This window comes from Paroedura picta, chromosome 15 (assembly GCF_049243985.1).
Source record: "Paroedura picta isolate Pp20150507F chromosome 15, Ppicta_v3.0, whole genome shotgun sequence".
NCBI classification, from domain to species: Eukaryota; Metazoa; Chordata; class Lepidosauria; order Squamata; family Gekkonidae; genus Paroedura; species Paroedura picta.
In genome coordinates, this window is record NC_135383.1 from 30,368,869 (window position 1) to 30,390,634 (window position 21,766).

At 47.5% G+C, this 21,766-nt stretch overlaps 1 protein-coding gene across 6 annotated transcripts in view; it reads left to right on the forward strand.

Moving 5' to 3' along the window:
• NLK (nemo like kinase) overlaps positions 1-21,766 on the forward strand; it is a 229,295-nt gene that overhangs the window by 155,974 nt on the left and 51,555 nt on the right. For all 6 annotated transcript variants that reach the window (XM_077312415.1, XM_077312416.1, XM_077312413.1 and 3 more), the window contains exons 4-6: positions 4,277-4,383; positions 9,504-9,589; positions 10,866-11,075. In XM_077312415.1, the coding sequence (XP_077168530.1) occupies positions 4,277-4,383; positions 9,504-9,589; positions 10,866-11,075 (403 nt within the window). The remainder of the gene's footprint in view (positions 1-4,276; positions 4,384-9,503; positions 9,590-10,865; positions 11,076-21,766) is intronic.

Here is a 21,766-nt window from a genome sequence, read left to right on the forward strand (position 1 = left end):
CTGGTCAATGGTCTCTGTGCCTGAACCATGACCTCGAAGATCTCCGAAGAGAGGCCTAAGTGTTGTAAGCAGTGCCGCTCAATATCCACGTGCAACCACTCTGGGTCTGGGTGCTGGATTGGACACTGGTGCAGGAGGTTGGCCTTGCATGGGACTGTCCATGGATGTGTCGTTGCCATCTGGATGAGTTCCGAGAACCACAGACCTTTGGGCCAGTGTGGGGGCTACAACAATCATAGTGGCCCCCTCCCTCCTTATCCAGTTCAGCAGTCTGCTGATGACCGGTTGAGGTGGAAATGCATAGAGGAGGCCAGGGGCACATTAAGGCGTCCTCACCCACTGCCAGTTCATAATGGAAGCGGGAGAAGAAGCGCCGTTCCTGGGCGTTCTCCGGAGTAGCCATCAGATCCATCACTCGCGAACTGAACCTGGCTGCAGCTCCCCATTGCCCACTTGGCCCGCCCTTGACTGCCCACTCCGAAGGTTTGGCGGCAGGAAAGGATCAGGGCTGCCGCAGCGCCGAACCAAGGAACTGTGTGTCTGTAGGGGGGGTGGCAGGAAAGTAGCAGGGCCGCCGTGTCACTGACGCGGCGGCCCTGCTCCTTTCCTCCCGCTGAGGCAGCCATGTTGTCCGGCAGGGGGGGGAGCTTCACAAGCCTCACAACCCGCCTTTCCCCTGCGCCGCTGCTAAGGTCCTAACTGCCGCTACCGCCCGCCATTGCGGCCCTCCTTGAGCCGGCAGGAGGTGCCGGCAGCAGCCGTGGACGGTTACCTTCCGTCCCTGCTGGCCGCCGATGCAGGTAAGGGCACCCCCTAACCCCCCCCCACACACACACACCGACCCTCCGCGATCCTCCTCCTCCCACCCTCCCTTGCCCCTGCGAACCGCTGCCGCTCTGCGGCAGCTTCCCCACACCCTACATCCCTACCCAGCAATGCTACCACCTGCCCCACGCGACGTTCCCTTCCCAAAAAAACCCTCAAGTCGCCCCCGCCCTCCCCCCTCTGTCATGGATCCCCCTCTCCACGCACCCACCCATCCCCGTCTTCTGCTCCCATCCCCCCAGCTCTCACCCCTGCGGAATCCCCGCCCCTCTCACCACCGTTTGGAGCCTCCTGCAGACCCCTGGGACAGCCTCGCTCCGTCATGGATGCGGCGATGCTGTCCCTGCGCACTCCGCGGCCGCCTGGAGCCTGCTGACAGCCCCTGGCATAGCCACACCGCGTCTTACATGTGGCGGGGTTGTCCCTGGGCCCGCCAGAAGCCCAGGGCAGCCTGCATACGCGCCCGCCGTCGCAGCCTTCTGCATGGCCCACAGACAGCCTCGTTGCCTCCAGCATGCACCAACTCTATCTCTGGGCCCGCCAGAGGGCCGCAGGAATTTGTGCCGCCAGCCATAGGCTTTTGCTGGGCCCTGGGTCAGCCTCGCCGCGTTATCGATGTGCCATTTCTGTCCTTGGGCCTGCCAGAAGCAAGAATGCGATTCAGCGCACGGCTGGAGGCTTCTGGATGTGGGACCTCCATGGTGTTTCTGTGAAGTCCCTGGCCACTGCATTCTGCATTTCCAGATCAAGGTTAAGGGTAGACCTGCGGAGAGTGAGTTCTAGAAGTCCAGTCTAGAGGTGACCATCATATAGATCACTGTGGCTAGATGCTCTGGGGACATGTAGGGCTCTAGTAGTTTGGCTTGGTGAAAATGTTAGAATGCCAACTGCACTAGTCTTGTCTACTAGAATCATAGAATCATAGAGTTGGAAGGGACCTTCTGGGTCATCTAATCCAACCCCCTGCACTATGCAGGACACTCACAACCCTATCACTCATCTACTGTAACATGCCACCGCCTTGAGCCTTCACAGAATCAGCCTCTCAAGTATTTGAAAGGTTGTCACTTGGAGGAGGGCAGGATGCTGTTCCCATTGGCTGCAGAGGAAAGGGCACGTAGTAATGGGTTTAAACTACAAGTACAATGATATAGGCTAGATATCAGGAAAAAAATTTCCACAGTCAGAGTAGTTCAACAATGGAATAGGCTGCCTAAGGAGGTGGTGAGCTCCCCCTCACTGGCAGTCTTCAAGCAAAGGTTGGATACACACTTTTCTTGGATGCTTTAAGGATGCTTTGGGCTGATTCTGCGTTGAGCAGGGGGTTGGACTAGATGGCCTGTATGGCCCCTTCCAACTCTATGATTCTATGATTCTAACTCTGCTCCATCCTCTATATGGCAGCCTTTTAAATACTTGAAGATGGCTATCAGATCCCCTCTCAGTCGTGTCCTCTCCAGGCTAAACAGACCAAGCTCTGGATGATACCCAGCTCTATCTCCTGATGGATGTCTGACCAGATGCCCTTCTGAGTTCATTGGTTAGGAGTGGTTGTTGACTAGCATTCCCCACAGTACCCTAGGGAGCCTATGGCTGGTCAATATTAAATATTAAAAGAGTAATATAACGAAAGGCGATAGGATTTTGCCACCTTTGATACAACAAACTGTTTTTGGTTGAGAGGATTCAACCACGAAGTCAATGAAAATGGAATTTATCTAGAAGCTGTTATGGTTGTTCCTTCTGGTTTATAATACGGCACTGGTCAGACCACACTTGGTTGTATATGGCACTGATCAGACCACACTTGGAGTACTGTGTGCAGTTCTGGAGGCCTCACTTCAAGAAGGATGTCGATAAAATTGAAAGGGTACAGAGGAGAGCGACGAAGATGATCTGGGGCCAAGGGACCAAGCCCTATGAAGGTAGGTTGAGGGACTTGGGAATGTTCAGCCTGGAGAAAAGGAGGTTGAGAGGGGACATGGTAACACTCTTTAAGTATTTGAAAAGTTGTCACTTGGAGGAGGGCAGGATGCTGTTTCTGTTGGCTGCAGAGGAGAGGACACGCAGTAATGGGTTTAAACTTTAAGTACAACGATATAGGCTAGATATCAGGGAAAAAATTTTCACAGTCAGAGTAGTTCAGCAGTGGAATAGGCTGCCTAAGGAGGTGGTGAGCTCCCCCTCACTGGCAGTCTTCAAGCAAAGGTTGGATACACACTTTTCTTGGATGCTTTAGGATGCTTAGGGCTAATCCTGTGTTGAGCAGGGGGTTGGACTAGATGGCCTGTATGGCCCCTTCCAACTCTATGATTCTATGATTCTATAAAAGAATTGTAAAAGAAACTGAATTGAAATTCATTGTGTACATTATTACAAACATATTGCCTTCAAAAGGTTCCTTATTTTCTTCTGCTGATTTTTCATTGTGAACGTTTCTGTTTTCGTACTGTACGTTCAACCTGGATGGAATGCAGCTATCAGTGGCTCACTCCACCAGGAACTTGGGCGTGATCCTGGGTGCTTCCCTCTCAATGGAGGCTCAGGTTTAGCGGTTTCTGAGTGGAACAAGCTTCCTCCATCTTTTGAGAGGCTGATTCAGTGGATGAGCGAGAGGGTTGTGAGTGTCCTGCATAGTGCAGGGCGTTGGGCTAGATGACCCAGGAGGTCCCTTCCAACTCTGATTCTATGATCCACATACTGATGACACCTAATCCCTTAGCTCCAGATCAGTCTGGCAAGGGGGTGCATGAAGATGTTAAATAATGTTGGGGAGAGGACTGCCCCTGTAGAACCCTGCACTGGAGTTGGCTGAAGTGCAATTGTTTCTCCCTGAATTTCGGCCATTAAAATTAGCATGCTTTTAAAATTGTCTTGGTTAAGCAGGGGCTCCTTTTCAAGTGACCAAAAATATCAACTAATGTTGCATCCTTAGTTTAAAAGGAGCTCCATAACAAGGCTTGATGCAGTTACAACTTCCCTAGTGCTCCGGAGGCTTGAATCCATACAGCAAAACTTTCCCCTGAATTGCATGGATTTTCTTCATGGTATTGTTGAATACAGTGTGGTGATAATTCAAAATGTATTTATTTGGCAACTATTTATTAGCAAATGTCCTAGCATTTTAAAAGAGGAATATGAAAATGTGGATAACATGGACGCAAAGTAAGTTATTTTTAATTTCTTTAAATAAATTTAAAGTGGAATAGATTAAATCCCAAAGAAGTTCATTATAAAGTTTACGGGGAAGAGCCCATTATGCCACGGCATGGTTCCCACGGTGGGCGGGCTCCCCCTCAGAACTGCCTGGGCTCCACAGCACTTGGGGCAGGGGGACAGGGCACGGTGGGGTGAGTGGCAATAGCCCCCCTGTCCCATGCCAGCAAGAGCTCCACATGGATTGGCTTGCCCTGCTTCTTGTTCTCTGCTTTCCTTGACCATCATCACGAAGATACGTTGTCACAGAGTTGATGCAAAGCGACCTTCATAAGATTATCGTCTCTCCTCAACCTCTCAGCTCGGATCATGTCAAAGTTTTTCTTTACCAGATTTTAAGAGGTAATGTCTGTGCTGTGTGATGTCAAACGTTGTTATTTCTCTTCCTTGCTTCCCCACTGCCCAGCAGTTGCATCTTGAAAGCCTGTTTTCATCGTGCCAACGATATAAATGTCAACCCTGACGTTCAGTATTAGCTGTGCAAGCCAGTCATGGTGCTTCCCATGATAGCGGAAGGCAGAGTGAAGTTCTGGCTGGGCAGTAATTTATTTAGTGTTGTAGCCACTGGCCTTAACATCTGTACACCGCCCGTGGCGCCGCGGGCGCCACGGACTAAATAAAACAGTAAGGGGTTCTGGGGCGGGATGTGTCCGGGATGAGGAAGGGTCCGGATTGGACCCTTCCTCATGACAGACAACCGGAGGGACCAAACGGCAGGCGCGAAGCGCCTGCCGATTGGTCCCTCCGATTCCCAGCCCCAGCAACTGCGAGCCGCGCTCAGTGCGGCTCGCAGTTGCTCCCGGCCTGACGCGGTGAGAGGCGCGAAGCGTCTCTCGCCGCGTCAGGCCGGCCCCCAAGGAAGCCCCCGCCGCAAACACAACACAAGACTCCAGCCGCCGAGAAGCTGCAGAGAAAAAAGAAACACCCCCGGAGGAGCCTTTCGCCGCTAGCGCGACGAGAGGCAGCAGAAAAAAAAAACCCTGTAGGAGCCTTTCCCAGCTCCAAGCAGCAGAAAAAAAAAAACCCTGTAGGAGCTCCAAGCTGGCACGCCCACGAGAGGCAGCAGAAAAAAAAAAACCCTGTAGGAGCCTTTCCCAGCTCCAAGCAGCAGGAAAAAAAAACCCTGTAGGAGCTCCAAGCTGGCACGCCCACGAGAGGCAGCAGAAAAAAAAAAACCCTGTAGGAGCCTTTCCCAGCTCCAAGCAGCAGAAAAAAAAAACCCTGTAGGAGCTCCAAGCCGGCGCGCCGACGAGAGCTAGCAGAAAAAAATTAACCCTGTAGGAGCCTTTCCCAGCTCCAAGCAGCAGAAAAAAAAAAACCCTGTAGGAGCCTTTCACAGCTCCAAGCAGCAGAAAAAAAAACCCTGTAGGAGCCTTTCACAGCTCCAAGCAGCAGAAAAAAAAACCCTGTAGGAGCCTTTCGCAGATCCAAGCAGCAGAAAAAAAAAAACCCTGTAGGAGCCTTTCGCAGATCCAAGCAGCAGAAAAAAAAACCCTGAAGGAGCCTTTCCCAGCTCCAAGCAGCAGAAAAAAAAAACCCTGTAGGAGCCTTTCCCAGCTCCAAGCAGCAGGAAAAAAAAACCCTGTAGGAGCTCCAAGCTGGCACGCCCACGAGAGGCAGCAGAAAAAAAAAAACCCTGTAGGAGCCTTTCCCAGCTCCAAGCAGCAGAAAAAAAAAACCCTGTAGGAGCTCCAAGCCGGCGCGCCGACGAGAGCTAGCAGAAAAAAATTAACCCTGTAGGAGCCTTTCCCAGCTCCAAGCAGCAGAAAAAAAAAAACCCTGTAGGAGCCTTTCACAGCTCCAAGCAGCAGAAAAAAAAACCCTGTAGGAGCCTTTCACAGCTCCAAGCAGCAGAAAAAAAAACCCTGTAGGAGCCTTTCGCAGATCCAAGCAGCAGAAAAAAAAAAACCCTGTAGGAGCCTTTCGCAGATCCAAGCAGCAGAAAAAAAAACCCTGAAGGAGCCTTTCCCAGCTCCAAGCAGCAGAAAAAAAAAACCCCTGTAGGAGCTCCAAGCCGGCACGCCCACGAGAGCTAGCAGAAAAAAAAAACCCTGCTGGAGCCTTTCACAGCTCCAAGCAGCAGAAAAAAAAACCCTGTAGGAGCCTTTCGCAGATCCAAGCAGCAGAAAAAAAAAAACCCTGTAGGAGCCTTTCGCAGATCCAAGCAGCAGAAAAAAAAAAACCCTGTAGGAGCCTTTCGCAGATCCAAGCAGCAGAAAACAAAACCCTGAAGGAGCCTTTCCTAGCTCCAAGCAGCAGGAAAAAAAACCCCTGTAGGAGCTCCAAGCCGGCACGCCCACGAGAGCTAGCAGGAAAAAAAAACCCTGCAGGAGCCTTTCACAGCTCCAAGCAGCAGAAAAAAAAACCCTGTAGGAGCCTTTCGCAGATCCAAGCAGCAGAAAAAAAAAACCCTGTAGGAGCCTTTCGCAGATCCAAGCAGCAGAAAACAAAACCCTGAAGGAGCCTTTCCCAGCTCCAAGCAGCAGGAAAAAAAACCCCTGTAGGAGCTCCAAGCCGGCACGCCCACGAGAGCTAGCAGAAAAAAAAAACCCTGCAGGAGCCTTTCACAGCTCCAAGCAGCAGAAAACAAAACCCTGTAGGAGCCTTTCCCAGCTCCAAGCAGCAGAAAAAAAAAAAACCCTGTAGGAGCCTTTCACAGCTCCACGCAGCAGAAAAAAAAAGCACCTCCTGGTGTCCCCTGGGTCCTAGCGCCCATTGCATTCCTGGTTGCAATGGGCTTTCTTGCTAGTCTTACAATAAATGAACTAAAACAACATTAAGAGCAGTTTTTAAAAATTGTAGAATACAGAGTTGGGTTAGTAGTAAAAAATCCAACATTCCTGGCTTAGAGATTGGCTTGTACAAATTGGTTCCTTAACTGAATTGATAATAACATTAAAAAGCCAACCTTAAACATTATAAATAGATTTGTATCTACCAGTAAAAAACTAAACCAATCCTCTACCGTTCCATTGGAACGTGAAATAATCTAGTGCAAATAGTGCCCCTATAGAGGGTAGTAAAGAGGTAGAGGGGAAACAGTAAGGTTGGAAGCACATGTGCCATGTTATTCAACCAGGGCGGTGTGTATAATACAGGGGGTGCAGAGAGAACAAGAGTTTAGGGTACTTCATGGGTTGGTCCCTGTGCCTCTCCTCCCTCACAGGGTGTCTGTTGTGGGGGGAGGAAAGGGAAGGCGACTGTAAGCTGCTTTGAGCCACCTTTGGGTAAAGAAAAGCGGCCTATAAGAACCAACTCTTCTTCTTATGGTGACCCCTCAATGGGAGACATTCAGAGATGACAACATTTGAGCCCAGTGGCACCTTTAAGACAAACAAAGATTTATTCAAGGTGTGAGCTTTTGTGTGCAGGCACACTTTCTCAGAAAATGGAACAATTTCCAATGTCTGTCCTTGCTCTCCATATCATTTCACCTTGTCTCTCTCTCAGCCATTTATCCAACTTCCTTTTTCTACCTCCTATCTTAAGCTATATTAATTATTAATTTGCTTCATGGTGTAATGCCTAAGAGCAGTGGACTCTAATCTGGAGAACCGGGTTTGATTCCCCACTCCTCCACATGCAACCAGCTAGGTGACCTTGGGCCAGTCTCAGTTCCATCAGAGCTCTCTCAGCTTCTCCTCCCTCACAGGGTGTCTGTTGTGGGGAGAGGAAGAGTAGGCGATTGTAAGCCACTTGGAGACTCCTTTGAGCAGTAAAAAGCAGAGTGTAAAACCCCCAGCTCTTCTTTGTTCTGTACCACAACAATACTATCTATACCTTCCTTCAGTACCCCGTCTATACCTTCTATTACCCCGCAGAGGGAATCAAAGCAACTTTTCTCTTTTACTCTGCAAAACAATCTTGTGAGGTATGTTAGGCTGAAAGTACATGGTTGCTCCAAAATTGTCTAGAGAGTTTCCACAGCGAGATGGGGATTCCACCCCACTCTGAAGCTCTCCACTGCTACACCCCACGGTGAAGGAACAGTAGCAAGCAGCCAGGCCTAGTTCAATTCTGCCAGTCGGGTGGTATCAAGTCACCCAGAGGTTGCTTCCTTGCCTAGGAATGCTGACCAAGTGGCACCCGGCCATCTCCCAGAATTACAACTGGAATCCAGACCACAGCGAACTGTGCCCTGGAGAAAAGAATTGGAGGATGGGCTTTGTGACACTGGATTCATCTGAAGCCTCCCCATTCCTCAGATCCTGCCCTCCTCAGACTCCACCACCAAATCTCCAGGCATTTCCAACCTGGGCAGTAGCAATCTAATGCTTTAGGATGCTTTGGGCTGATCCTGCGTTGAGCAGGGGGTTGGACTAGATGGCCTGTATGGCCCCTTCCCACTCTGGGATTCTGTGATTCTAATCTAAGCCAGGCAGCCCCAAGGGCAAAATAGGGCTGGGAAGGGCCCTGCTGCTTCCCCCTGCCTTTTACTGACTGAATCAGTCTTGGAACTCCGTGGTTGCTTAGCAACAGCCACTGCTAGAATCCATTGCTTAAAGCCACAAGTGCTTTTTTATCGTTTTCAGCTTTTTAAACTCCCTATCTGTATATCTTAAGTGCAAACTTAAATGGACTTCAAGGAATGGTAGAGGACAGAAAGGCCTGGAGGATCATTGTCCATGGGGTCACGATGGGTCGGACACAACTTCGCACCTAACAACAACATCTATATATCTATGTATCTAGATAGGTATATTTTAATATTTCACATTTAGGATCTATCTTGCCTGTTTACAGATTCAGTAACTGGATTTAAGTATTCAAAGATATTCTGACTTACCTATTTAGAATATAAGGTAGCAATTGCACTGTTATGTGGGGCATTGCACATTGCTGAGTGGGATTTTTTAAATGTAATTTAATGAATCTTCATAGATGGTCCGCTGAACACACTTGTTCTTAATAAGATGGACCCAGACTAAATGTTTTGTTCATGCAAGGCTCTGTTGTCAACTGGCTGGGGGGGAGGGTGGCACTGATCTCCATGAAATGCTGCTTTTTTAACAAAGACCTTGAGAAACTATGAGAAGCAAGGTGGGGATCTGTAGCAGAACAAGGGAATTGGTGGGAACTTACCCCACTCTGTTGTTGGGAAATGTCGTGTGGATCCAGCCCTTTCTGCAGTGCAGTAGCTGCATAGGTGGTTATTAGGAGAAGCTTTATTCTTCCTCAGGGCTAGGGCCCAAGCAACCTGCCCTCTGCCCTTGTTGATAAATGACATCACACAGGAATCGGAAAGGGAAACTGTTCTCTACACAGCTTGTCTTTTGGCTTCAAGGTATTTCTCAATATTTCACTGCAGTCAGTTGAAGAGCATACCAACCATACTGTAATATGCCATCGTTCTGCATATAACCTCCACCCCATCTCAGCTGGGTGCAGCATAGACATAGGATATTTTACACTATCATCTCCCTTCTCTTACTTTTTGATAAGCTTCTGGTTTTTGTTTGCAGGTCTGAAATACCTACACTCAGCGGGTATTTTGCATCGAGACATTAAACCGGGGAACCTGCTTGTGAACAGCAACTGTGTCCTTAAGGTGGTGTTTTGTTGGTGCATTTCTCATTCTCAGTGCTTGAAAATGCTTCTCTGTTTCTTCAAAAGAAAGCCTGCAATTCTTTTTATGCTTCAAATGAGAAACACAATAGGCCAAAAATTCTTACATTTTAAGAAAAACTAACTTTATCACTGAAGTTAGTTTTGTTGTAGTGGAAAATTAACTTAAATCGTGTTGCTTCAAATCCAGTGTAACTACGTTGAAGAATACAGCACTGAACACAAAATTTTGTTACTCTTTTAAAAAAAATTTTTTGGTGTAGTGTAGTTGACACAAGCTGCTTTATTTAAACCAAGGGAAATCACGGTCATACTATCCCCCCACCCCACCCCCGAAAGCACACTACCCAGGCAGACTCTGCCGTCAGGTCTGGAATCTAGAGAAGCTGTTCTCAAGCTCTGACTAAAATACAAAGTTTGTCCTTTAATAACCTTGTATTTAATATAAATTCTTATTTTAAGATCCATTATCTGCTTATCCCCTACTGAGGCTTCCTTAACCTTAGTACTTACTAGCAGCAGCGACTCCACCCCACCCCAAGTATTAATTCATGCTTGCACATGGAGTGCTTGTACAAGGAGTCTTTGCTTGTACAAGGCGTCTTGGCTTAGAAGACTCAGGTCTCCTGTGTTGCTTGTAGCATGTCTTTTTTAGCTGCAACTGGTTCAAAGCTACAGCTGATCCTCAGAATGTGCGATCTGGCCACAGTGATCCATGCTCTGATCGGTTCCTAGTTAGGTTACTGTCATGCGCAGTGTGGGGGGCTGTCTTTGAAAATGGTTTGGAAACATTAGTTGATTCAAAATGTCACTGCCAGGCTACTATCAGGCTTTGGTTACAGGGTTGTCACCCCTATGCTGAAAGATCTGCATTAGCTACCCAGCTGTTTCCATGCACATGTCTGATCTTTGGGGCCAGTGTACCTTGTCCCCTACTGTCCAGCCTGCCAGTTAAGATCTGCTCCTGAAGCTCTGATCTCTGTGCCTGTTAGAGGTGAGGCATGTGCCATTGTCACCATTCATTCACTTGAGGCTTACCTGGTGCCTACTTTACTTTTGGTCAGGTGCCAGGCTAAAACACCAAGGCTTTAAGTTAAGGGTTTAATAGTCTGCTCTGTTTTTTGGAATGTATACAGCTGTTGTCTAATAGCCTGTGTTTTATACTGTGCTTTTAATTGTATGCCACCTCAAACAAGGCAGCATAGAAATATTCTAAATGTAACATACATATAAGTGTACAAACCTTGGTTTCCCCCCAGATTTGTGATTTTGGATTGGCCAGGGTGGAAGAATTAGACGAATCTCGTCATATGACTCAGGAAGTCGTCACTCAGTATTATCGGGCTCCAGAAATCCTGATGGGCAGCCGTCACTATAGCAGTGCTATCGACATCTGGTCCGTGGGCTGCATCTTTGCAGAACTACTGGGACGAAGGATACTGTTCCAGGCACAAAGTCCCATTCAGCAGGTGCGTATAGAGTTGCACTTCAGTGCTGTGGAGATTACAGAGGAGCTGATGAGTTCTTGAATCTTCCAGCATGATGGAATTCACTGTGCGTTGAATTCTAATCATTCCAAATTATCTGGGAGTCTCAGAGAATGCTGCTTTGAAAGGTGACAAAGCCAGTATATGGTCTGACATGGCAAACATACCTTGCCGAAAATAAGGGAGGTGTTTCCACATGGGTCTCTGAACTTCTGGGTAAGATTGTTTGAAAGATCCCTTGGATAGGGACGTGGGAACCCCAAGGTGGCTGGAGGTTGACAGCCTTGATTCTTATCTCTCCCCAAGCTTTGGAATAGGAAGGATAACAAAATCTCTGGCTTCTACTACAGAATATTAAAAATGCTGACTAACTTCTATATGATCTTAGCTGACATTTACAGAAGGCCCAGTTAGTTCCCATGTCATAAGGTCATAAATCAGGACTTCTTTATTGTTATTGCTGCCAACAGTGGTAAATTGGGTTGGGTGCTGATTTTAAAAAGGGCCTCCACTTGAAGTGCCTTATTGCTAGAATACTAAAAAAAAAGGGGGGGGGGTTCATTTGATACTATTTTTTGGCATTCAGAACCTAGGTGAAAACATCCCCCTCCCACCCGCCATTCTAATTTTCATGTTTCTTCTGCTGACTTACTTCCTGTTTTCCAATTTTAGGAATACATCCTTTTTATGATCTGATTTTTGTTTTATTTTTATTTGACGTCTGTAGCTGGAAAATTTTTGGAACAAATCATCAAACAGTTGGTCCTTGAACAGCTAGAACAGAGAGCTGTGATTTCTAAGCCTCAGCATGGGTCTTGACTCAACAGAAACAGAGAAGCTTTCTGTGTGTCCAGATATGTTGACTGGGCTTGAGCTCTGCAAGACTGACCAAGACAAAGGTCCCTTCAGTTAGGGCAGCCATGCATCTACCTCAAGGAGTTCTGCCACCTCAGGAAGTAATGCTGGCCAGGCTGGTTGATGTTCTCCTGGGACAACACCGCTGCTGGGCATTAACCTGGCTAAAGAGTTTCTCTCCTGTTATTAGCCGTGGTTTCCCTTTCACACAAGATGGGGATCACATGCTCTCCGCTACTGCCTGTATGTATGATTCTCCATACAAATCACTGTGCTGAAGTCTCCCTGACTACTGGAACTGACCAGTTAGGGAGGAGGTAAGGTGCATGTGAAGAATTGCAGGCATTGTGAAGAGGTTTTCCTTCTTGTTTTGCCTCTTATAATAATGGCTGCTCTGTGTGTGTGTTTGAGAGAGAGAGAGAGAGAGTATTTGTGGGTGAGTGGGAGTTTTGTAACCTTCAAGAGGGTGGTCTCTGATTAAGTGTGTGCTGGGAGTGATGAGCTGCAGAGGGATTACAAGCCTGGCCTGGTGCTGGGCTGTGGCACTGTGAGCCCAGTGAACTGGGGTCACTGTGGTGGGCAGGTAGTTGGACTAGATGACCCTGGAGATCCCTTCCAACTCTATGATTCTGTGTTTCTATTCTATGAGCTTAAAGTCTCCTCCTCACCAGAAGCATGAGTCTTGTGGCTCTTTGCCTGGGAATCACTCTACAACTTAAACCTAAAATTAAAATTCTAGTGAAGGAATCTATTTGGAAGACAATAATAGATGCCCATTTCCAGAGACTTGGAATAGGTGTGCCATGTTTGTTTTCCTCCCTGAAGATAGGATGGACTACACTTGTCAAAAGTGTAAATTGATAGGGCTTTTAGAGGAGAAAATTAGGGGACTGGAGGATTAAAGCTCTGCATGAAATCAAGGAAGGAGAGGATTTCATTGACAGGCACTTTGCAAGCCTGAATAGGAATAAAGAGACCAGTACAAAGGAGAATGGGGGTATTGACTTCCCTTTACTGCTGCAAAACGAGCCTGAAGGTGTTGAGCAGGACGGTGCTTGAAGCCATTGCAGTTCAGTAATAGATTTCAGGTCCTTGTAGAGGAGATGGACGGAGCAATAAGAAAAGAAACCAACAAAATTAAAGACAGAGAGAAGGCATGATGAAATAAGGAACTGATATTTGAAAAAGAGTGCTGGTCATTGGTGACTCCTCTGAGGGGCATGGAACATCCCATGGCTAAGCCTGATCCCCTAATTTGATTGGTGTGTTGCTTGTCAGAGGCAAAGATTAAAGATATTATGGACGCCATAATGGATGCCAAAACTGATCAAACCTATGGCTCCGTACTCGTTTGTGATAATCCATGTGACAACGAATGACATGGTCATCAACACAATTGCATGTATTAAGGCTAACTATGAAGATCTTGGGAGGTAGCTGAAATGAAAGGGGACACAAGTGGTTTTCTCTTTGATCCTGCCTGCCAGTGGAAGAAAAATGAGTTGGGAGCTGAAGATAATAAGAATTGCTGGCTGTGTTGTTGGTGAGGGCAGGTGGAGTTTGGACCACGGGATAGGTTTTCTAGAACAGAGCCGGCTAGCCCAGGATGGGCTTCACTTATCCAAGGTGGGGAAGAATGTGTTTGGCAGAAACCTGGAGAGATTCATTAGGAGAGCTTTAAACTGATGTCACAAGGGAAGGAGATGTCTAATGTAGTAGACCAAATATCGATGACCTGTTGGGAAGGACTGGTCAAATGAAACCAAGGGTAAGAGGTTTCAGGTGCTTATAGAATCATAGAATCATAGAGTTGGAAGGGGCCATACAGGCCATCTAGTCCAACCCCCTGCTCAATGCAGGATCAGCCCTAACCATCTTAAAGCATCCAAGAAAAGTGTGTATCCAGCCTTTGCTTGAAGACTGCCAGTGAGGGGGAGTTCACCACCGCCTTAGGCAGCCTATTCCACTGCTGAACTACTCTGACTGTGAAAACTTTTTTCCTGATATCTAGCCTATATCATTGTACTTGACGTTTAAACCCATTACTGCGTGTCCTCTCCTCTGCAGCCAACAGAAACAGCATCCTGCCCTCCTCCAAGTGACAACCTTTCAAATACTTAAAGAGGGCTATCATGTCCCCTCTCAACCTCCTTTTCTCCAGGCTGAACATTCCCAAGTCCCTCAACCTATCTTCATAGGGCTTGGTCCCTTGGCCCCGGATCATCTTTGTTGCTCCCTTGTACCCTTTCAATTTTATCTACGTCCTTCTTGAAGTGAGGCCTCCAGAACTGCACACAGTACTCCAGGTGTGGTCTGACCAGTGCCGTATACAATGGGACTATGACATCTTGTGATTTTGATGTGATGCCCCTGTTGATACAGCCCAAAATTGCATTTGCCTTTTTTACCAATCTTTTGGCCAATTTGCTGAGCCGCCCTCAGCATTTGCCAATCTTAGCTCACTCTCAGCTTTGGCCTTTCTGATTGATCTACAGTGCCTAGTAACCTGTAGGTACTCTTCTTTAGAGCTCTGTCCTTCCCTCCATTTCCTGAACATTTTTCTTTTCTTTCTTAGTTCCTCTTGAAGTTCTCTGTTCATCCAAATAGGCTTCTTAGAGCTCCTGCAGTGTTTTCGTCTTTCTGGGATAGTCATTGATTGAGCATGCAATAGCTCTTGTTTGAGTAGTGTGCACCCTTCACATGCTCCCTTTCCTTCCAGTATTCTCGTCCATGATATGACAGTCATCATGTCTCTGAGTTTATTAAAGTTTGCCCTACGAAAATCCAACATCTGCATCTGGCTACAAGCTTCCTTGCCTCCCCATCTCAAAAGGAATTCTATGAGGACATGGTCACTTCCCCCTAGGGTCCCCACCTCCCTCACCTGATCCACCAACTCTTGCCTATTGGTCAGTATTAAGTCCAGTATGGCTGAATCTCTTGTGGGTTCATCTACCATTTGATTAATGAAATTGTCAGCCAGGCAGGTCAGAAAGTTGCATGACTGAGGACGCTTCGCAGAGTTTGTTTCCCAGCACACATCTGGGAAATTGAAGTCACCCATAATGACAAGGTCCTGCCGCTAGAATATTTTCTCAAGCTGCTCACAAAGTACAGCATCCACATCCTCTCGTTGGTCAGGCGGTCGGTAGCAGACACCAACCACCACACTGTTTGTTTACCCCTTGCTTATTTTCACCCAGATGCTTTCCACTGTAGATATGCTCTCCTTCACTAGAATTTCCTGACAGGTAAGCCCTTTCCTCACATACAGTGCCACTCCTCCACCTCTTCGATCTATTCTGTTTTTTCTGAACAGTTCATATCCATCCACCATTACATTCCAGTCATGAGAATCATTCCACCAAGTTTCTGTGATGCCTTCAAGATCATACCTTTCCATCAGCATGAGAAGTTCCAGCTCTTCCTTCTTATTGCCCATGCTTCGGGTATTAGTATAAAGACATCTGAATCCTTTTACTTTTGGTTCCCTATGAGCTGGCCTTGCCGGTTGGGCTGCCCCCGATCGGTCTCCTTCCTTACACTCCCCATGTTGATCGTCTCCTTCCCCTTGAGGCTTCAGTTTAAAGCTCTCCTGATGAATCTCCCCAGGTTCCTGTGAAACACATTCTTCCCCAGCTTCGATAAGTGCAGTCCATCAGGTGCTAGTAGGCCTTCCTCAAGAAAGCCTATCCCATGGTCCCAGAAACCAAATCTCTCCTGCCGGCACCAACTACGCAGCCACTGATTCACCTCCATTATCTTCCTCTCCCGACGTATTCCTCTTCCCTTGACATGCAAAATTGAAGAGAATACCAATTGTGCCCCCATTTGCTTGAGCTTCCTCCCCAGATCTTGATAGTCTTTTTTAATAGGAGCGATGGTATTCAGGGACATGTCATTCGTTCCCACATGGACCATCACAAATGGGTAGCGATCCGTAGATTTGAGGAGTTTGGGCAGCCATTCTATAAAGTCTTTAATATTCGCCCCTGGCAAGCAACACACCTCTCGGGTTAGGGGGCCGGGCCCAGCCACATGACAATCCATTCCTCTTTGCAGGGAGTCTCCAATTACCAGTACTCCCCTTTTTTTCTTCTTCTCAACTCCATTTCCTTCTGTCCCCGTGGCCTCTTCACTTTGTCTTAGACTTTGTTTGGGGACCTTTTCCCTTGTTGACCCTTGCACCTCCTCTGCAAGGGCCTGAAATCTATTCTGGAGCTCCAAAGGCCCCGAGAACTGTTGTGCTCTACGCCGTTGAGTCTTTTTCCGAACTGTCTGCAGAGGCTACCTACTGTGGTCAATCTCCTTATCCTCTTCAGGACTGGTTGTATCCTCTTTATTCCGAGTTGCACGGCTGTGGTCTATGAACTCCTCCCCTTTCTTACTTTGTGTCAGAGTAATAATGCTGTTTTCTAATCCCCTAATCCTTTAGTCCAAAAGTCTTACCAACTTACACTTGGGGCAGATGTAGTCCATCTTGTCTTCTGGGAGGAAGGCAACCATATTACATTCACTGCAGATGATGGGATGAGTGTCCTGGAGGTCCATTGGAATGACTAGGCAGTGCAAGTACTAGGGAAATATAATCTACTGATTCTAATTACTCAGCCAAGAACCCCAGGCTAAGAGCCAAAGGCCAAGAGCCCTTTGTCTCTCGCGCCAAAGGCTCGCACCTCTGGCGAGGAGCAGCCCTTTTTAATCCTCCCAGCAATCACCTCAACCAGTCAGCACAATACGCTCACCTGGTTAGCAGAAACACTCTCCACGTGCTCTCAGTTGTCTGAGCAACTATATATATACCAATTATATACCAATGCCCGAAACAACCAGAAAAGGTTGGCGAGAAGGTGGAGGTACTTAACTTTAAACTTCCCGCGGCCCCCCATGGGGCTCCGCGGACTAAATAAAATAGTAAGGCCTTGTGGGGAGGAGTTAGGGCGGGACCCGTCCGGGATAAAAACTCGGAGAGGGCCACTCTGGGGCCAAGTGGCCAATTGGGAGGCGCGCGTAGTGCGCCTCCCTATTGGCCACTTGGCCCGCCCCGGACTCCCTGCCCGCGCTCCATCGCCATATGTTTCGCTGCCGGCAAAGGAGCAGGGCAGCCGCGTCAAAGACGCGGCCGCTCTGCTCCTTTGCCGGCAGTGAAGCATCGACTCGGCCAGACATGCCCCCGCCGCCCTGCGGCCTCCACGGATTACAGGCACTCCGCCTGCTTGCCACGCTGCTTGCCATCTCTGCGACCTCCGCCGCCACAGCTGATGCCACGCCGGTCGCTCCCACCACCCGCCAAACTGTTGGCACCAGCCGCCATGCCCGCACAGAGCCGCCCTCAGCCGACCGCCAACTGCTGCAGTTGCCCCTGTCGCCGCCCTATAACAGGTCTGCTGCTACCCGACCTGCCATTGCCGCCCCGCACACGCTATCAGCCCACCGGAGGCCTTCAGCCTCCGAAGCCTGTCCGCCCAGACTACCTTCTCTAGCGCCCATTTTATTTCAAGATAAAATGGGCTTTCTTTCTAGTACACTATAAGCTAAATATGAGCAAAAAATGTGAAGTGGCAGGAAAGGAGATGAATGCCGTCTTGGGCTGTACCAGTAGAAGCATCAGGATAGTGTCTGGGTGGCAGGTTAACATGGATAGAGAGGTTGTCGAGAGGCATTTAGCTGCACTAGATGAGTTCAAATCCCCTGGTCCAGATGAAATGCACCCGAGAGTACTCAAAGAACTTTCCAGAGAACTTGCACAGCCCTTGTCCATCATCTTCGGAACCTCTTTAAGGACTGGAGATGTCCCGGAGGACTGTTTCTGTTGGCTGCAGAGGAGAGGACACGCAGTAATGGGTTTAAACTTCAAGTACAACGATATAGGCTAGATATCAGGAAAAAAAATTTCAGAGTCAGAGTAGTTCAGCAGTGGAATAGGCTGCCTAAGGAGGTGGTGAGCTCCCCCTCACTGGCAGTCTTCAAGCAAAGGTTGGATACACACTTTTCTTGGATGCTTTAGGATGCTTAGGGCTAATCCTGCGTTGGACTAGATGGCCCCTTCAACTCTATGATTCTATGATTGAGTTAAGCCAGGATTCAGCGAATATTCCCGATTGGTCGATAGCTGTAAAAAGGATAGCCAGTTGTTTCCACCAGTTAGTTTAGTTTAAATAACTTAGCTGGTAGTCCATCGGGGCCTGGAGATTTGCCTAGTTTTAGTTGTTGGATAAGGTTTTCAATTTCATCCAGACTATCAGGTGGCCAGCTAGGAAGAGAATCAGCAGAGGGGAGACTGGGGTGATTATTTTGGATTGGGAAGGCAGCAAAGAGTGTAGAAAAATAATTGCACCATGTTTGGGGAGAAATAGAAGATTTGAATGACCCGTTGCTTTCGTCTAAGTGGTTTGCAATCATTTTCCAAAAAGAGCTGCTGCTATTGGATTTAAATGCTGCTAAAAGGTGGTCCCATTTCGCCTGATAATAAGAGCGCTTCTTAGTGTTTGTTAGAGATTCGTAATGTCTTTTTTGAAGTGTGTAGTTTAGTATCGTCTGCAAATTTAATAAGTATCCCCTCTAATCCCTCATCCAATTTATTTATATATATGTTGAACAACACAGGCCCCAGGACAGATCCCTGGGGCACTCCACTTGTCACTCTTTTTTATGAGGATGCTGAACCATTTACACACTCCCTTTGGGTACGATCTGTCAACCAGTTATCAATCTACCTGACAGAATTAGGATCCATACTGCATTTTAGAAGAAGAAGAAGAAGAGTTGGTTCTTATATGCCTCTTTTCCCTACCCGAAGAAGGCTCAAAACGGCTTATAGTCGCCTTCCCATTTCTCTCCCCACAACAGACACCCTGTGGGTTGTGTGAGGCTGAGAGAGCCCTGATATCACTGCTCGGTCAGAACAGTTTTATCAAGGCCGTGGCGAGCCCAAGGTCACCCAGCTGGCTGCATGTGGGGGAGTGCAGAATCGAACCCGGCATGCCAGATTGGAAGTCTGCACTCCTAACCACTACACCAAACTACCAACTTGTCAGCAAGAATATCACGTGAAAGCTTATCAAAAGTTTTATTGAAATCCAGATAAACTATGTCCATAGCATTCCCCTGATCCAGTAATGTAGTCACTTTCTTACAAAAAGAGACAACTTGTTCTTGCAAAACATGTGCTGAGTCTTAGAAATCACAGCTCTCTGTTCCAGCTGTTCAAGGACCGAGTGTTTGATGATTTGTTCCAAAATTTTGCCAGCTACAGAAGTCAAGTTGACGGGTCAGTCATTACCCAGATCCTCATGTTTCTCTTTCTTGAAGATGGGGACAACATTTGCCTGTCTCCAATTATCTGGCACCTCACCTGTTCTCCAAGTGCCAAAAATAATGGACAGACATTCAGAGATGAAATCTGCACATTCTTTTAGTACTGCAGAGAAATAGTTCAATCCTCTCTTCATCATCTGTTATAATTTCACTTTCTTGTCCCCTGTATCCTTTTTACACATACTACTGCCAAGACAGGTTCCCCCCATCACATTTTTCACTACTGAAATTCATTTTAGCCCAAGTTTCCAGCCTTTCAAGATCATCCTGAGAACTTGCACAGCCCTTGTCCATCATCTTCGGAACCTCTTTAAGGACTGGAGATGTCCCAGAGCAAACGTTATTCCGATCTTCAAAAAAGGGAGGAAGGATGACCCGGGAAACTACAGACCAGTGAGTCTGACCTCTGTTGTGGGGAAGATAATGGAGCAGATATTAAAGGGAGCGATCTGCAAACATCTGGAGGACAATTTGGTGATCCAAGGAAGTCAGCATGGATTTGTCTCCAACAGGTCCTGCCAGACCAACCTGGTTTCCTTTTTTGACCAAGTAGCAGGTTTGCTGGATCGGGGAAATTCGGTTGATGTCGTTTACTTGGATTTTAGTAAAACTTTTGACAAGGTTCCCCATGATGTTCTGATGGATAAGTTGAAGGACTGCAATCTGGATTTTCAGATAGACCAGTGTTGAGCAGGTGGTTGGACTAGATAGCCTGTATGGCCCCTTCCAACTCTATGATTCTATGATTCTATGATCCTGTATCCAGATTCTGTCTTTTCCTGTGTTTGCTACCCCTCCCAATTTAGTACCATCTGTACCATTTAATAAGCACATCCTCTATTTCTTCATCTAACTAATTTATGGTTATGTTGAATAACACAGGGCCCAGGACAGATCCCTGGGGCACTCCACTTTTCACTCCGATTCAAGAGGATGACAAATCATTAATAAGCACCCTTCGAACTGTTATAAGATCCACAGCACATTTTCCCAACTTGTAAACAAGAATTCTGACTGTGAATATGCCCCCCCCTCAAGATCTAGCTGGTACTGTTCAACTTGTAGTTTAAACCTATGACTGCTGGTCCTACTCTCTGCTGCCAACAGGAATCGTTGTTGCCCTTCTCCAAGTGCCAACTTTCTAAATATTTAAAGAAAGCAATCATGTCCCCTCTCAACCTCGTCTTCTCCAGGGTGAATATTCCCAAGTCCCTCACCCTTTCCTCATAGGGTTTGGTCCCCGGGCCCTAAATCATCCTCATCACTTGCCCCTGAACCCTCTCAATTTTATCCACATCCTTTGTGAAGTGAGGACTTCAGAACTGCACACAGTAATCCACGTGGAGTTTCACCAATGATGGATTCAGTGGGACTATGCAATTTTGATATGATCATAGAATCATAGAATCATAGAGTTGGAAGGGGCCATACAGGCCATCTAATCCAACCCCCTGCTCAACGCAGGATTAGCCCTAAGCATCCTAAAGCATCCAAGAAAAGTGTGTATCCAACCTTTGCTTGAAGACTTCCAGTGAGGGGGAGCTCACCACCTCCTTAGGCAGCCTATTCCACTGCTGAACTACTCTGACTGTGAAAAACGTTTTCCTGATATCTAGCCTATATCGTTGTACTTGAAGTTTAAACCCATTACTGCGTGTCCTTTCCTCTGCAGCCAGCAGAAACAGCATCCTGCCCTCCTCCAAGTGACAACCTTTCAAATACTTAAAGAGGGCTATCATGTCCCCTCTCAACCTCCTTTTCTCCAGGCTGAACATTCCCAAGTCCCTCAACCTATCTTCATAGGGCTTGGTCCCTTGGCCCCAGATTATCTTTGTCGCTCTCCTCTGTACCCTTTCAATTTTATCTACGTCCTTCTTGAAGTGAGGCCTCCAGAGCTGCACACAGTACTCCAGGTGTGGTCTGACCAGTGCCGTATACAATGGGACTATGACATCTTGTGATTTTGATGTGATGCCTCTGTTGATACAGACCGAAATGGCATTTGCCTTTTTTACCGCTGCATCACACTGCCTGCTCATGTTTAGTTTACAATCCACAAGTATCCCAAGGTCTCGTTCACACACAGTGTTACCTAGAAGCGTATCCCCCATCCAGTAGGCATGCTTTTCATTTTTCTGACCCAGATGCAGAACTTTACACTTATCTTTATTAAATTACATCTTGTTCTCATTTGCCCATATTTCCATTGTGTTCAGATCTCGTTGAACTCTGTCTCTATCTTCCAGAGTATTTGCCAGTCCTCCCAATTTGGTGTCATCTGCAAACTTGATGAGTAGTCCCTCCACCCCCTCATCTAGATCATTAATAAATATGTTAAAAAGTACCGGGTCGAGCTCCGAGCCCTGAGGTACCCCGCTACTCACCTCTCTCCAGTCTGATGAAACACCATTGACAACAACTCTTTGAGTGCGGTTCTCTAACCCAGTGGTCCCCAACCTGCGGGCCGCGGCCCGGCGCCGGGCCGCAAAGGCCATGGCGCC